This window comes from Balaenoptera acutorostrata, chromosome 9 (genome assembly GCF_949987535.1).
Source record: "Balaenoptera acutorostrata chromosome 9, mBalAcu1.1, whole genome shotgun sequence".
Taxonomy (NCBI): domain Eukaryota; kingdom Metazoa; phylum Chordata; class Mammalia; order Artiodactyla; family Balaenopteridae; genus Balaenoptera; species Balaenoptera acutorostrata.
This window is the reverse complement of record NC_080072.1, coordinates 100,763,461-100,779,423: the sequence shown is the minus strand read 5'-3', so window position 1 is coordinate 100,779,423 and position 15,963 is coordinate 100,763,461. Positions and strand designations below refer to the sequence as shown.

At 50.7% G+C, this 15,963-nt stretch overlaps 1 protein-coding gene across 4 annotated transcripts in view; it reads right to left on the bottom strand.

Moving 5' to 3' along the window:
• Positions 1–15,963, bottom strand: part of GRIK4 (glutamate ionotropic receptor kainate type subunit 4) — a 440,922-nt gene that overhangs the window by 74,543 nt on the left and 350,416 nt on the right. For all 4 annotated transcript variants that reach the window (XM_057553865.1, XM_057553866.1, XM_057553867.1 and 1 more), the window contains one exon: positions 5,165–5,272. In XM_057553865.1, the coding sequence (XP_057409848.1) occupies positions 5,165–5,272 (108 nt within the window). The remainder of the gene's footprint in view (positions 1–5,164; positions 5,273–15,963) is intronic.

The window sequence follows — 15,963 nt, the reverse complement described above, 5'->3', positions numbered from 1 at the left end:
CTTCGAAGGCAGGTTGGGGTGGGGAGGGGGGAGGGGATGGCAGAACCCCGCAAGGATGGGTGTGAACGAGAGGTGCATGGGTGAGGGCCGACCAGGATGTTGAGAAGTTCAGAGACAAAAGCCGGCAGAGCTTCTCCACCCAACTGCTACTGGTCACGTCTCTCTCCAAACCTCAGTTCCCCCTCTGCCTGCAACAGGCTTGGAGGGTGCCCAGTATCCACCAATCCCTTGATGGATGATTCCCTAAATAGGAGGGTAGCCCAAGGGCAGCAGGGTGTAGGTAAGGTGGTAGCAATGGTGTCTTAGGATGGGAGGGACCAGAGTACATGTGTAGGTACAAAGGGAGGAATCCTTAGAAAAGGAGAGATAAGAAAAGGAAGAAAGAGAAGGCTAGTCAGTGCAGCAAAGTCCCGGGAGAGCCAGGGTCTAGGTGAACATGGGAAGTGGGCCTGGGGGTAAGGTGGGGAGCATGGGTGTGGGTACAGAGAGGAGGGGAGGAGGCCCGCGGTACGGAACCGTGCCAGTCCCCCAGAGCTGGGGGCAGGTAGGAGGGAAGGCTTGGGGTCTGGAAAGGTTTCCTCGGGGGACACGATGTGGGGTGAGCAGAGAGGAGCCCAGGGTTGCCCAGGCCCAGCTGAGCCAGGAGGCTGAATGCAGATGCGCAGCTGAAAGCAGGGCTTGCTAGGACAGTTGGACTCGGGGATGGGCAGGAGGTGAGACGGCTGAGCATCATGGTGGAGTCAATTCTAGAAGCCAACAGAGGGAAGTGCTGAACTGCTGGTTTGCTGAGCTCAAGCTGGAAGGGGCTTCTGGGCTGGGGAAGATGGGGAGCCAGACAGGCCAGAGGTCGCAAAGGGAGGAAGGGGGAGAGCGGTCTTGTGGGTGTGATGAAGCGGAAGAGGGGAAGGTCGGAGGTTCCGTGCCAGGGAGAGGGAGCTCCAAGTGGAAGGTGATGGGCTTCTGATCCATGACCAAGTGCACTGTCATGTCAGTGAAACGGGGAGAGGGAGCTCCAAGTGGAAGGTGATGTGCTTCTGATCCATGACCAAGTGCACTGTCATGTCAGTGAAACGGGGCCAAGCTCCCTGACTTCCACACACACTGTCCTCAGCTCACGGGCTCCTCTTTGTCCTTCTTTTGCTTAACCTAACTCATCTCTGTCCTTGGGGTCCCATCGCCGCCTCTGACGCCAACCCACTTCTCAGAACTCCTGCCGCACTCGCAGCCAGGGCTCCAGACATTCATTGTTCATCCTCCTGCACGTGCCAGCTCGCAGGTGGAACGTACGTGGAGCCTGGCACCGACTCCTCCCTGTCTCTGGGCACCCACCCCTCCCCGGCCCCAGCGTCCAGCACTTGTGGATCGTGTGGTTGAAAAGTGCTGAAATGGCCTCACCGACAGGGCTTGGCTGGGCATTTCCACGCCTGGCTTGGAAGGCAACCTCCCAGGGTATCTTTAACGATCCCAAGGAGTGTCACAAAACTCTTCTCCCCGAGAACTCTCTGCACTTAAGTTAATTTAAAATTCACTGACATATTTAGAGTAAGTAAACACAAGGCCAGTGTTGGAGGGAGGAGCCGTGTGGGAAGGGGCGGTGCTCACCGGCACTTTGGAGGGTCTGGGGGCCGAGTGCTGGCCTGGAGCCCCGTCCTGGCAGGAGCCCTGGGAGAACGAAGGCAGTGATGCGGGCAAAGTGTTTAACCCGGGGTCTGATGCAGGGGGGTGTTCTAGGGGTGGGAGCTGCGGCTAATTCTGTGTATTTGCCGGCGTTAACCAATAAATCGCTCACAAGTCCCAACTGCACCCTGACAGGAACAGGATGCAACAGGCCTATGTGCTGAGTTTTAAGGGATAAATCATTCCGATGACGATTTGCCAAGGAGATCCCCCAAATGGCCACCAGGGACTAAATTAGGTAATCATTCCTGGTAAGAGTTACTGACTTCCACACACATGCACAAGAGAAGGTTCTCATTTGAATCGTACTGGCCATGTTTTTAAATGTCGCCTGACACAAAAGTGTCCTTCCCCACTCTCATGAGCACACGTGTGCATATGTGAACAACCGTGTGCATGCATGCACTCACACACAGGCACACACACACAGGGTCAGACTGACTTTCCCAGTCTAGAAACATGACCCTGCGGTCTCAGTGTCCCCGTGGGTCTGTGCCAGAGCTCTGAGCCCCGTCCAGTTCCAGTCCCGGAAAGGCAGGAAGTACAACCCGGCAATGTCCCAATTTCTCTCTCAAACTCTTAACTAGCTTTTAAGGGACATCTCTGACCCTGTAGGAAGGAATTCCTTCATTCAAATTCTAATCATCAGGAACTTCCCTGGTGGCGCAGTGGTTAAGAATCCGCCTGCCAATGCAGGGGACACGGGTTTGAGCCCTGGTCCGGGAAGATCCCACATGCCACGGAGCAACTAAGCCCGTGCGCCACAACTACTGAGCCTATGCTCTAGAGCCCGCGAGCCACAACTACTGAGTCCATGTGCCACAACTACTGAACCCATGTGCCACAACTACTGAGCCCACGTGCCACAACTACTGAAGCCCGCATGCCTAGAGCCCGTGCTCCACAACAAGAGAAGCCACCGCAGTGAGAAGCCCGCGCACCGCAACGAAGAGCAGCCCCCACTCACCGCAACTAGAGAAAGCCCACGCACAACAACGAAGACCCAACACAGCCAAAAAAAAAAGAAAAAGAAAAAGAAAAGAAAATTGTAATTATCAGGCTCCTACTTTGTGTCAGGCCCCCCAGTCGTTCAGGAGCCCTCATTCTGGAAGGGGAGGTAGAGCTGTAAACGCCAACTCTAATAGGAGAAAGGTGTGTACAAAACGTGAGAGGCACAGAGCAGGCAGGAGACAGGTGAGGGAAGACCTCACAGAAGAGGGGACATCAGAGCCAAGCTGTGAAGGCTGTACAAGTATTTCCAGGTGGAAACAGGAATTCACAGAGAGGGTATTCCAGGCAGAGGGAACAGCATGTACAGAGGCAGGGAACAGCATGATGCGGTGAGGAAGTGTCAGGCAGTCCAGTGCTGCCAGACCCCATGTGGCATGGAGACGAAGCAGGTATGGCAGGCTGGGCTTGAGGACGAGGGGTTTATATTCCAAGCTCAGGGCCGGTCGCTCCTGGGCAGCACTGAAGTGAGGAAATGACAGGACGGTTCTGATTTTAGAATGACCACGCAGCCAGAAGGGCGGGGCTAGGGAGAGACAGACTGAACAAGGGAGAAGGGGGCCTTTGAGGAAGCCACACGCAGCTCCAGTGACGAGGTGGCTACACCTATGTTAGGGCATGTGCTTGAGGATGGGCAGCAGGGGACAGACCCAGGAAGTCCTTCAGAGGCGGAGAAGGTCCCAGCAATCGTGCGCGTGTTGCCCCCATTCGGCCAGGACTGCCACTCAGCGTCGCTGCAGCTCAGCCAGACGCTCCCAGGTCTCAGGGGCTTGGTGACACCCCCCCACCCCCAAATCCTGCTGACGTTTCTACGTTGGTTCAGATGAGCTCAGGTTGGGCTGAGATGGGGAGCGGCTAAAACCCTGCGAGCTGGAACTGCCTTCTCCATCCTTTCCTTTGTTCCCTCTGCCTGGAATGTTCCTTCCCAGACGGCCACATGGTTGTCACCTCACCTCATCAGGTCTCTACTCGGATCTGCCCTTCTCAGTGAAGCCAGCAGCCCCTCTCCCCTTCCTCAGCTCTAGCTACCCCCGAGCACCTAGAACAGCGCCCAGCACACAGGAGTGCCCCCCAAATATTCACTGAATGAATGACTGAAAATATTCGGTGACCCCCTGTCTCGTACCAAATGAAGGGAAAACTCACAAGCTTGACATTCAAGTCCCTAAGCATTATGGACCCAGCCCACTTCTCCAGCCTCAGGCCTTTCCCTCTCTACCAAGGCCCATTTCCTAGAAACCTGCACTTTTTGGCATTTCCTGAGTGCCTGACAACACTCTCCTTAGTCCACTTCTCCCTCCTCATCACCCCTGCCTTCGGGGGCCCATCCTCAATGTCCCTCTCCTCGGAAGGCTTTGCTGACCTGCCCGATGGGATGGGACCTCTCTCTTGTTCACCCCCCATGGCGCTAGGCGTGCACCTCTTTTATCCTGCTCTGCTCACAGTGGATCAGTTATTTCAGTGCAGGGCTCCTGAGCCCCAGGAGTTCATGAATGTAGTGATGGAGGTCCCTGAGCTCTTTTTATTATCTCGAAAGCCTGAAAGAAACGGACACATTTCCAAACCTCGCACAGTTAGCAAGAGCACGATAGGCTGAACAGGCTAATGGTCGAGTCTGCGTGGGGCTGGGATTCCATCAGTGCGGCCACACTGATTATCTCCTGTGGATAAGATGCTGGGCCCGGCAGGGAAATAGGTTTTTGATTAGCTAAAAGGAGGTGGGGGAAGGGGGCAAACTAATAATTACTTAATACATGCAGTTGGTTAACGGACAAATCTTTTAAAACCTGAAGTCTTCAGGGATGGGGGGAGGGGAGAAGAAGATGACTTTGGCCGTGAACGCACTTGATTCGTGCCATCTAATAAATTACAGCCTGTTTGAGGACAGAGACTGAGTCTTACTCAGCTTCGTGTCTCCAAGAATGAGCACAGTGCCTGGCACACGGGGGAAGGGCTCGGTAATTGTCGAAGAGAACTGAATCAAATTAAAAAGGCAGATGGTCCCTTGCTCTATAGATTGAGAACTTTCTTTTGATCATCTGGAAATGAAGAAATAGGCATGAAAACCCATTGAGATTCAGGTGTCCACTGCCAGGGACGCAACTTGTACACGTAGGCACCAAGCAAAGCAGGCGGTGGTGAAAGAGTAGGAGCCGCCCTGGGCGACTTCCCCCGCGTGTCCTAGGTGCCCTGCCCTTGGCTGTGCACAGCTGCCCTGGCCGTCAGGGTGCCCCCGGAAGAGGCATCCACAAACTGTGCTGTCTTGCCACCCCATCCTGCTTCCCCAGCTGCTTTGGAACTCATCAGATATCATTTCCATATGAAACAGCAACTTGAGTTTAATTACACTGTCATAAAGTGGCCTCCGTGCTGTGATTAGAGCTCCCATCTTCTGTTCACGGGGAGGCTGGGAACGCCTGGAGATGGAGGAGGCACTCCGGAGAGCGGCAGCTGGGAGGCCCAGGGGGCACCCGCTTACCAGGATGGTGGTGACGACCAGGGTGGTGTTGAAGAGACTGTCGGAGACGTTGGAGGCGTAGAGGCGGCTGTCCATGCTGAGGCCGTCTGCCACGTGCCACTGGCCAATCTGAGGAGACCAAGGAGACAGGCTGGGAAGGGGTGGGGGGAGGAGGCGGCTGGGGAGCTGGGCTGTTGAGGTCCTGCGGGCCTCCAGGGCTGGGAGAGCTGAGAGGCCGGTCCCCTGCCTCTGGCGGGGGTACATGTACCTCACAGGAGGAGGGAGGGATGCAGCGTGCAGAGCAGAGGGGCGGGACCGGGGCGGGGCTACCAGGGTTGGGGGGTCGGGGGTGGGTGGGGAGACTGCGAGGGGAGGGGAAGACTTAAGAGAGAGGTGGAAGAGGAAAATGGAAAAAGAAATCAGGAATGCAGTGCAGTTCAGGGATGCTCTCTCACCCAGAAGGGAAGGGAGCCCCTGGAATTGCATCATCTGGAGGCAGGACAGAGCCTTCCCTTTCGCTACAGTCTGCCTTCAGTAAGCCTCATTATCTAAATAAGAACCAGAATGGCTACTGGAGAGAACTGGCCTTTACTAAGCTCTTCCATAAATGTTTGCTGAATGGTTCAATGGATGGAGGAACCAGAAGAGGGAAGGAAAACCAGGCTCTAGTCCTGGTGGATTCACTTTGCTGGCTGTGAGAACCTAGGCAAGTTACTTCGACCTTTCAGAGTCTCAGTTTCCCCAGCTATAAGTGGGGGTAGTAACGTTTGCCCTGCCTTCTTCTCAGAGCCAACTGAGGTCATGCATGTGCCAGTTCGAGGTTACATTGTTCAGCCAGACCCAGGAGCGTGGATCTCCGCTGCGTAAACCCAGAAATGACTGAACCTCTCTGAAGGTATTTCCTCATCTGTAAAATGGGAATAATAGAAACATTATGTGGTCATTGTGAGAATGTATTTAAGCTGAAACTCAGTAAATGCTAGTTTCCTTCCTTTTCCCCATTGTCTTGACTCCTAGGGGGGAAAATATCCACAACTTACTCAGTTCCCCCATTTTAGAAAGTCACCTAAATCGAAATTCAGCATCATTGGGTTTTTAGAGAGTTTGTTTGCTTTCCCAGTGGAACCCTTTCTATAACTACACATACGTGTGTGTGCTACCAATACATTTCTACTAGCTGGAGCCCCTGGCAACTCATTTCTGTCGCTGGGTGTTGGAGGTGGGCCACCAGGAGAGACGGCGGATAGCTGGCTAGAAACCCAATGAAATGCACACATCCGCCTCTGCCAGGCATCTCCAGGCACCAGCGGCAGCTTCCCTGGAAAACCCTCACAAGTTCCATGGATGCCACATGGCTCTATCCACCAGAGCTGGGCTCTGGGTTCCTCTTGTGGAAGCTCCAACCGCAATAAAGACACATCTCACTCTTGGTCCCCACCCCCCCTCCCCCGGGGCCGGAGCGTTGGGGGTCACAGGGAGCAGTAACCATCTCCCTGACGTCATGGTCTGGACCTTGAAGAGGGGAGGGCCTGGCTGGATGCCTCCAGGTCCAGGCACGAGCCCGATGGTCTCCCCAGGTGAGTCTTTCACCTGCCAAAGGAGAGATGACCAAAAACCCCTCTCCAAGCCTCAGCAAGGACGCCACCGGAGGGGGCCGGGCAGCTTTCTCCACCTCTGCGTGGGCAGAAAAGTGAGGCACGTGCCCCTGTTCATTTTCGCTTATAAGTCGTGTCCTCTGCACACCCACACCGGAAGCCACGTCTAGATAAAGAAACTGAAGCCAAGATAAGAGCCCACCCAACTTGCCCGAGGTCACCTCCCCATCAGCTGAGACACCTGAGCTTTAACCCCTGGGCTCTGAACCCTGGATGAGTCTCCCCAAGGAAGCCTTCGTGGCCCTCCTGCCTGGCTCTTCCAGTGTCCTACTGCACGTTTTGTTTACTTGTCCATCTCCCCGGCTAGCCTGTGAGGGGCTGGCTTGCTCACACTCACAGCCTGGCACCCTGCTCAGGGACCGGTACTTGGAGGCGGGGGAAACCATCACTTGGGCTGAGTGCTGTTGTCGGTAGGGCACGAGCAGGAGGTAGGCAAGCGTCCTCTGGTCTCTGGAGGGCCCACAGGAGGGCCCAGCCAGGCCCGGGTATGGCCTGAGCTTCCCCTCCTCCTCTCTCTCGGCAGGGGAGAGAGATGGGGAGGATGACGGATGAGCAGCTAGATTTTCAAGTGAAGGGGAAAGGAGAACAATAGTCACCGGACCCCTCTTGTGCTGGATGTGTCCTATCATCTCTTTGAATTCTCCCACCAGCCTTGTGGAGTAGTGATGATGTCTTTATTTACGAGGAAACTGGGGCTCAAAGGTTTAATGGCTTGCCTAAGGTCACCTGGCTAGCAGGTGATGCACGGGCTTGAACACAGAGCTGGCTGACTCCTAAATCCAAGACTTTTCTGTGTCCGCTGCTGTCTCTTGGGCGGGGAATGCCAAGGGCTCCTCCACATAAGCAGGCCTGGCCAACCAGAGAAAGGCTCAAAGGAGTCTCGGCCACACAGCAAGAACCCCGGACACGGCTTTTTCCCTCCTGGGTTTTTACATCCACAAAGTCAGGTAAAATGAGTCTGCTTCCCTCTCTTCAAAATGGCTAGAATTGGCTTCTGACAGTCTCCTAGGATAGGAAGGGCCAGATTTGGACAGAAGGACATAAAGAACAGTTAGGCCTGATGTCAGCATCTGGATGTTTGGGACAGGACTGAACTTCTCAGAGTCCTGTCATCTAAACACGCACTTCACACCGACAGGACCAGCAAGATCTCACCCCCCCACTCCCCCACCCAATTTCCCACCCCCATTGTTCTCAGGGGACCCAATCCTCACGAATTGCCTGCCCCAGCTCCAGACTCCCTGTCCGACCCAAGCCATGAGGTAGATAGGTTGCCACAAAAGCCAGGGATAGAAATGATTTACCCAGACCCAGATCCAACAGCCTGAGCCATGTCACCTCCCACACCCACCTCTGGGGATGTGGCAAAAAGACAAATTAGCCCCCAAGCTCCAGTCAGGAAATGAATGTCCCACCAACCCTCCCATTAGCCCCCAAGAAATTAATAAACTCATCCAACAAAGCGGCTTTGGCAGCTATTACCCGGAGCAATCTAACTGAGGAAAGGCAGTGGGAAGGAGAGCGGGAGACAGAGCCAGGTGCCCTGGGATACAGGCTAATTGCCCCACCCACTGGGCATCTTCCATGCCACACACATGCCAGGGGTGGGCAGGAGATACAGCGCTCATCACCGACAATCTGTGGCTCTGTCTCCAGCCAAATTCCCTTGCTCCACCCCGCTGACACCTGCTCGCACACCTCCTGCAGGACCAGCAGCTTTGTAAGCCTCTTCCACATGTCCACATGTGCCAGCTTGATAATGCTTCAAATAATGTCTTTCCGTGCCCCTCTCTCTGTGCTTTCTGTCTCTCCCACTTGCTCTGCCTTCCCACCAGTTTAGAGACTCCAGGGGTTGCAGTGAAGGGAGGCGAGGGTATGGATTTGGACACCACCACTGCAAGCCCATACAGCACCTTAAGGCAGGTAAGACAAAGGCACCCCCTGGGCTGATGTGGCCCTGCGGGTGCACAGCTGGGCATGCTGACTCCAGCCTCCACTCACCACTGAGCTTCCCACAGTCTGTACCACGAACGCAACGGCCCCAGAGTGGGAGGACCTGAGTTTAACTTGGCTTCTCTGCCTATGAGCTGTGTGACCCTGGGTGAGTTACTTAATCTCTCTGAGCCTCAGTTTCCCCATCTATAAAATGGGGGTTAAAATAGTAATGATTACTTCCTAGGGTTCTTAAGGAGATTAAATCTGATGATATATGTGCCAAGAACAAGGTGAGTATTCATAGAATTTGTCATGCCATCGTCAGAGACAGAAGATGGGAATCTCTTCTGTGCCCTACACTTTGCACTGTAGACTCCAGTTTAGTAGATTAGACCAGTGTCTCATACTTTGGTTCCTGCACCGGCAACGTCAGTGTTAGAAATGCAAATTCTTGGGCCCCGTTCCAGACTGACTAAATCAGACAGTCTAGGAGCAGGACCCAGCAGTACGTGTTGTAGCCAGCTCTCCAGTGATTCTGATGCAAGCTGGATTCGAGCAGAGCACATAGAGCAACTCAGACGAAAAACATGATGTCAGAGAGAGGCAAGGGTGCAGGAATGAAGAGTGGCTGAAGGCCCACCTGTGGCAAGCTAGGAAAGGTTTAAAAACTGGCTCTCCAGGAAAAAAGGCCTTGTCTGATCTGCCCACTTCTGTGGTGTAAACACACCCACCATGGTTGACTTCAAGCTACCCACATGCAGTCACGGGACACCGAGTTGGGAAGAGAAGTGTATAACGGGCTCTGGCTGGCCGGGCAAGCTGGCTCCAGCCACCACGCTCACAGGCCCTGTGCTGGGCGCTCGTTTATGCTTACGAATCTCACTGCCACCTTACTTACGAGTAAGGAAAGTGATGTCCACATAGGTAATAATTTACCTGAATCACAGAGCTGAGGCGTGGAAAAAACCAATGTGCTGCTTCATTGAGATCACAATATTTAAAACAAACGTGTATTCCTTCTCACTACTGATTCTATGCTCTTAGAAGAAACTAGAAGTGCTTTGTCAAATATGAAAATCGAGGTAAATATAACTGATATGACATGTGTTTGCACGTGCACAGAAAGTATCATTTATCCAACTTCCCCAAAGGACACAGAATCCATATAAATTAGTAATAATCTTGTTCCCTGGCTGTATAAAAATTAAATAAATAAAATAAAATTCAAATAAAAAAATAATAATGTTGCTCCTTTAAGCGCTAAAATTGAGGGGGAGGGTTTTAATTATTTATTTGCAAGAATTATTTCCCAAAATTCTTTCAAAGGGAATTATACTTTCTGCTGTCCTCTTAAACAGAGTGGACGTCTTTACCTTCGTGCAGTGTCATCATTTTGAAGCCAATTATTATCCTGTCCTGCGCATTGGTTACTGAAATGTGGTGGCCTCACCCTCATTTCTGTGCTTTCATAAGTTAATTTGTCTACTTTTCATAGTGTCTCTTTTCTGATTGTGAACTGTCATTTCCTTCCGCTATTTGGATAGCTGTCTCGAATTGGTCCTTTCCTTCCAGCATCTGTGTTTAAGATTCCTGGCGGAGCAACCAAGGGACCAAGCTTGAAAGCACTGCTGTAAGGAAAGTACAGATAAGGCCTGATGGGGCCTAGGGCCTTGAGTGAACAGACCCTGTGACATTGATATGGGCAACCCAACGGTCCCTTGGAGAGGTGACTGCTGTACAGTTGAATGAGCGTGGTCTGCCATGTGACCCTGGGTCAGCGTAAGCAAGCTGGTCATTCCCTCGGCAATGCACCATGGGAAAGGCTTGTCCAGGGGCCCTGACCGCAGGCATCGCCTGCTGAAAGAGCTGGTTGTGTGTCACCCGGAGACTGCATTAGCATCCAGCACTGTGACCTCAGGGCTGGGTGACCCTGAGCAAGTCACTTGATTTCCCCGAGTCTCACCTTTCCCTGCCCTCCACCCTAATTCAAGCTCCCACTGAACTTGCCCTGGGCCAGGATCCTTCGGGTTCTCTCTTTGTTCTGTTCTCCACTCAGAAGCAGCCAGCCATCTCTATCAAGTCTCAACTAGGATCACACCGGCCCCTGCTGAAACCCTTCAATTCTTCTCCCACTTTCGTTTAAGGATAGAAACCAAAATCCTTAACATGGCCCACCAAGCCCCATGAGGCCTGGCTTCTGTCCACCCTCCACACTCATCTCACACCATCTTTCCCGGCTTTATCTGTGCTCCTGGCACACCTATGAGTTCACGTGCAACAAGTGCCTTCCTGCCAGGGTCTCTGTGCATGCTGTTCCCTGTCTGGACTCTCCTTGCTGCCCGACCCCTTGGCCCCCAGCCCCATTTCAGCTAGTTCAGGGGTTGGCAGACCACGGACTACAGGCCCAATCCGGCCCGCTGCCTGTTTCAGGAAATAAAGTTTTATTGGAACACAGTCACGCCGATTCACTGATGTACTGTCTGTGACTGCACTCACCTACAACAGTAAAGCTGCAAAGTCTAAATTTTTACTATCTGGGCCTATTTTATAAAAAGAAGTTTTCCCAACCTTGATCTAGTTTATACCTGTTAACCCCTCAGGCCTCAGTTGAGAAATCACTACCTTCAGGGAGCCTTTCCTTTATCTCCCAAAACTTCTCCCCAAACCGCATTCTTTTCCTTTAGAGCATCTGGCTCAGGCTGTCATTATACACTCATTAATGAGACCATTGCTCACCACCTGTCTTTCTCCCTGTGCCGCTGGGCGACAGCCCTCCGCTGTCGCCTGAGCTGGGCGGTCCCGCCCAGAGCAGCCACACGCTTCTCGCTCGCAGCTCTCCTGCTCCCGCCGAGAATCACTTGAGGTTGTCATTTTGCTGCTTTGTTCTCTCCCAAATAGGTAAAAAGGGATTCATTTTTAAAACCCTGAGGGATTTCCTGACATCCATACCCGCCTCTGTGAGTACGCACATGGCTCTGTAACATTTAATATCTTATGTACGTGTAGATGATTGTTCTTTGCACTCAGCGCTGCTGGGATGCAGCTTCTAGACAGGCTGACATAACTCCACGGCCGGGCAAGCCCTTCTGCTTCAGAGTCAGATTTCACAAACACTTACTCATCACCTTTGCACGCTGGGCACTCAGCCACGTGATGTGCTGGCTGATGTAAATTTCTCGGATTCTGCATAACAACCCTGTTATCATTCCCACCTGAGAAATGTAGGCGCTTCAGACAACAGTAATAACACTTACGGGCTTCATGTAGGCATGTCATACAAGTTTTTGTTGAATGAAAGAATGAATGAATGGAATTGAGACTTAGAGATGTCAAACAACTTGCCGAGGATCACAGTTAATAGAGGATGGAACTGGGATTTGAACTCAGGTTCGATTTACTGCTATACTATCTGGTCGGGGTAGGGCAGGTGCAGGCTACCCCGACCTTAAGATCTGGGCCGGGCTTCCCTGGTGGCGCAGTGGTTGAGAATCCACCTGCCAATGCAGGGGACACGGGTTCGAGCCCTGGTCTGGGAAGATCCCATATGCCGCGGAGCAACTAGGCCCGTGAGCCACAACGACTGAGCCTGCGCGTCTGGAGCCTGTGCTCCGCGACAAGAGAGGCCGCGATGGTGAGAGGCCCGCGCACCGCGATGAAGAGTGGCCCCCACTTGCCACAACTAGAGAAAGCCCTCGCACAGAAACGAAGACCCAACAGAGCCATAAATAAAAATAAATAAATAAATAAATAAATAAATAAATAAATAAATAAATAAATAAAAGATCTGGGCCTTCCCACACACCTCTCTGATCACCGTGAACTTGTTCTTTGGAGAATACAGACCTGAAGGTATTCAGCTACAAGAGTCCACAAGAGTGATCCTGACCAAGGCACAGGGTAGTTACTTAGGGGCTTAGCACGGGGAGATGCAGAGGGAGGGCACCAGGAGACCTACATTTTCTTAATTCTTCTGCCATGCATAAGCTCTGTGACCTTGAGCAAGTCACTTAACCTCTCTGAATCTTCCTCATCTGCAAAGTGGAAATAAACGAATCTGCCTACCCACAGTACAGCAATGCTGTTGCTAATCAACTGAGTTAGTGTGTACGATGGCTTTTGATGAGCCATAATAAGCCATGGGGCCAAGAGAGGCCCCATGATGAGCCAAGAGAGGCCGCGATGGTGAGAGGCCCGCGCTCCGCGATGAGGAGTGGCCCCCACTTGCCGCAACTGGAGAAAGCCCTCGCACAGAAATGAAGACCCAACACAGCCATAAATAAATAAAATAATTAAAAAAAAAAATAAGCCATGGGAACTTAAGATTATAGCACTACTGTCCGTCTGGTGGAAATGCAGCTGACCAGAAGTCAAGTTCTACCCTGCTGTGTGGCCCTGGGAAGTCAATTTTGCTGCCTATAAGACAAGGGTAGTTAGTCTCTCTCCCCTTCTCCTCTTATTGGGATGATATGAGGTGATCACAGATGTGACAAAAGTTTAAAGCCCTATGTAAACGCAAGCTCTTTCTTCCGGATCCTTGTTCTCTAGGGCCATCCCAAAGGTGGACGAGCCATAACCAACGACTCAGTTTTTTTAACCTCAGTTTCAGGGTTCAAAGTTGAAGTTCTCACTAGGAAGAATACATAAAACAATGTATTAGTGTCTCCTTGAGTTCACGGAACTAATTTCAACATACAGGCAGGAAGAATGACAGTCAGATGTGAACCACTACGGCTAGAGGCCCCAGGAATTGAGACTGAGTTACAGTTTGGAGTGTCTATAGTATAGGTCTGTGCCTTGATATATGACCAGCCAAAAAGATTTGTAATGTAAGCCTCCGTGGTGAACCTCTGGCGTGAAGGAACAAAATGTTTATTGACTTTAAATCTAATATCTCCAATCATAAAACTTTAGTTCACATGGGAGACTGGATCATGAGTGAGGGCCCCTGCCTGAGGGGTTGACCTGGGGAACAAAGGGAGTTATCGATGTTGGCGGAAGAGCTCATTCTCTCAGCCAAAATATTCTTTTAGCGGAAAATATGTGCTTACATGCACAATACTGTAAAAACCCAGGATCAAAGGACAACAGTGGCAAATGCCAAAGGTAAGAGATCAAAAACAATCCCGGGGAAAGCTGGGAAGACTTCCTATCAAATGAGCCCTTCCTGGGCTGATTAAGCCTTCAGCTGAGTTGGTCTAAGGCAGTGTTTTGTTCAACTGCGGCTGCTACCCGTTAGTGGGTTAGGAAATCAATTTAGTGGGTTAAGACCTGCATTTTAAAAATGAAATATATATCCAGAATAGATCAGAGTGCAACCCACACACCAGGGGCAACTACTGTTTCATAAGCTTTGGTTTCAATTATGTGTAGGTGGGTGTTAATGTGCATCCTGGATTGGCAACTAGAATGCGAGTCATGCTCAAAAAGGATGAAAGTGCCTGGCCCAGGGGATTCGGACACCTTACCTGTTCACTACTCTATACGCAGCACCTAGCAGAGTACCTGCAACACAACTGATGCTCCATAAATACATTTTGGGCATCAGTGAACTCCTATCCTAGTTACTTATAACTAAAGGACTAACTATAAGAAAATTATACAAGCTGATACTTTTGAGCATTTATCACATGTCAAATACTAGACTAAATGCTTTATGTTTGTTATTTAATCTTCCCAACCACACTAGAAGGGAGGTACTGTTGATACTATCATCCCCATTTTACAGATTAGAAAACTGAGGCTCGGAGAGGTTAGGTTTCTTGCCCAAAGTTCCACACTTAATGCAGATTCAAACCCAGGCAGGTCCACTCTGCTGCACTGCCCCCAACATATTAATTTTCCTGGGCTGTGGATGTGTAGTTAAATGTTTGGAAAACATTTTAATTGTTATTCCTTATCCATTGGTATTTGCCATAAGCTTTCCTGCTTCAAAGTCCACATCCCTGAGGTCAGACTTTGCTTTTCCTTGCCTTTGATTCTGACTTACGTATTTATAAGAGGATATTTATTTATTTATTTTAACATCTTTATTGGAGTATAATTGCTTTACAATGCTGTGTTAGTTTCTGCTGTATAACAAAGTGAATCAGCAATACATATACATATATCCCCATATCTCCTCCCTCTTGCGTCTCCCTCCCACCCTCTCTAGCCCACCCCTCTAGGTGGTCACAAAGCACTGAGCTGATCTCCCTGTGCTATGCAGCTGCTTCCCACTAGCTATCTATTTTACATTTGGTAGTGTATATATGTCCATGCCACTCTCTCGCTTCATCCCAGCTTACCCTTACCCTTCCCTGTGTCCTCAAGTCCATTCTCTATGTCTGCGTCTTTATTCCTGTCCTGCCCCTAGGTTCTTCAGAACCATATATTTTTTTAGATTCCATATATATATGTTAGCATATGGTATTTGTTCTTCTCTTTCTGACTTGCTTCACTCTGTATGACAGTCTCTAGGTCCATCCACTTCACTACAAATAACTCAATTTCGTTTCTTTTTATGGCTGAGTAATATTCCATTGTATATATGTGCCACACCTTTATCCATTCATCTGTCGATGGACACTTAGGTTGCTTCCATGTCCTGGCTATTGTAAATAGAGCTGCAATGAACATTGTGGTACATGACTCTTTTTGAATTATGGTTTTCTCAGGGAATATGCCCAGTAGTGGGATTGCTGGGTCGTATGGTAGTTCTATTTTTAGTTTTTTAAGGAACCTCCATACTGTTCTCCATAGTGACTGTATCAATTTACCTTCCCACCAACAGTGCAAGAGGGTTCCCTTTCCTCCACACCCTCTCCAGCATTTACTGTTTGTAGATTTTTTGATGATGGCCATTCTGACTGGTGTGAGGTGATATATGAGAGGATATTTAAATAAAGTTTGAGGAAGAGGACAGTGGGGGACAGTGGAAAAAGTAAAGCATCAGGGATTCTGGCTTCCTGATGTGGCCCTGTCTTCAACTGGCTCTGGTCTCTGAATTCCACACGTGACCACTAGCTCTGGCAGCCCTTGTTTGGGCTCTTCACCTGGGGATGCCCAGCTATCCATCAACCTTTGGCCTGAATGTCACCCCCTTGGGGAGACCCTTCCCAACCTCTCACTCCCCGTCACAGAGACTCAGGCATAATGCCCTGAACTTCTTCTTTGTAGCACTCATCATATAATTATTTAGATAATTATTTATTTCATATAATTATTTAGATAATTATTTGCTTCAAGTCCATT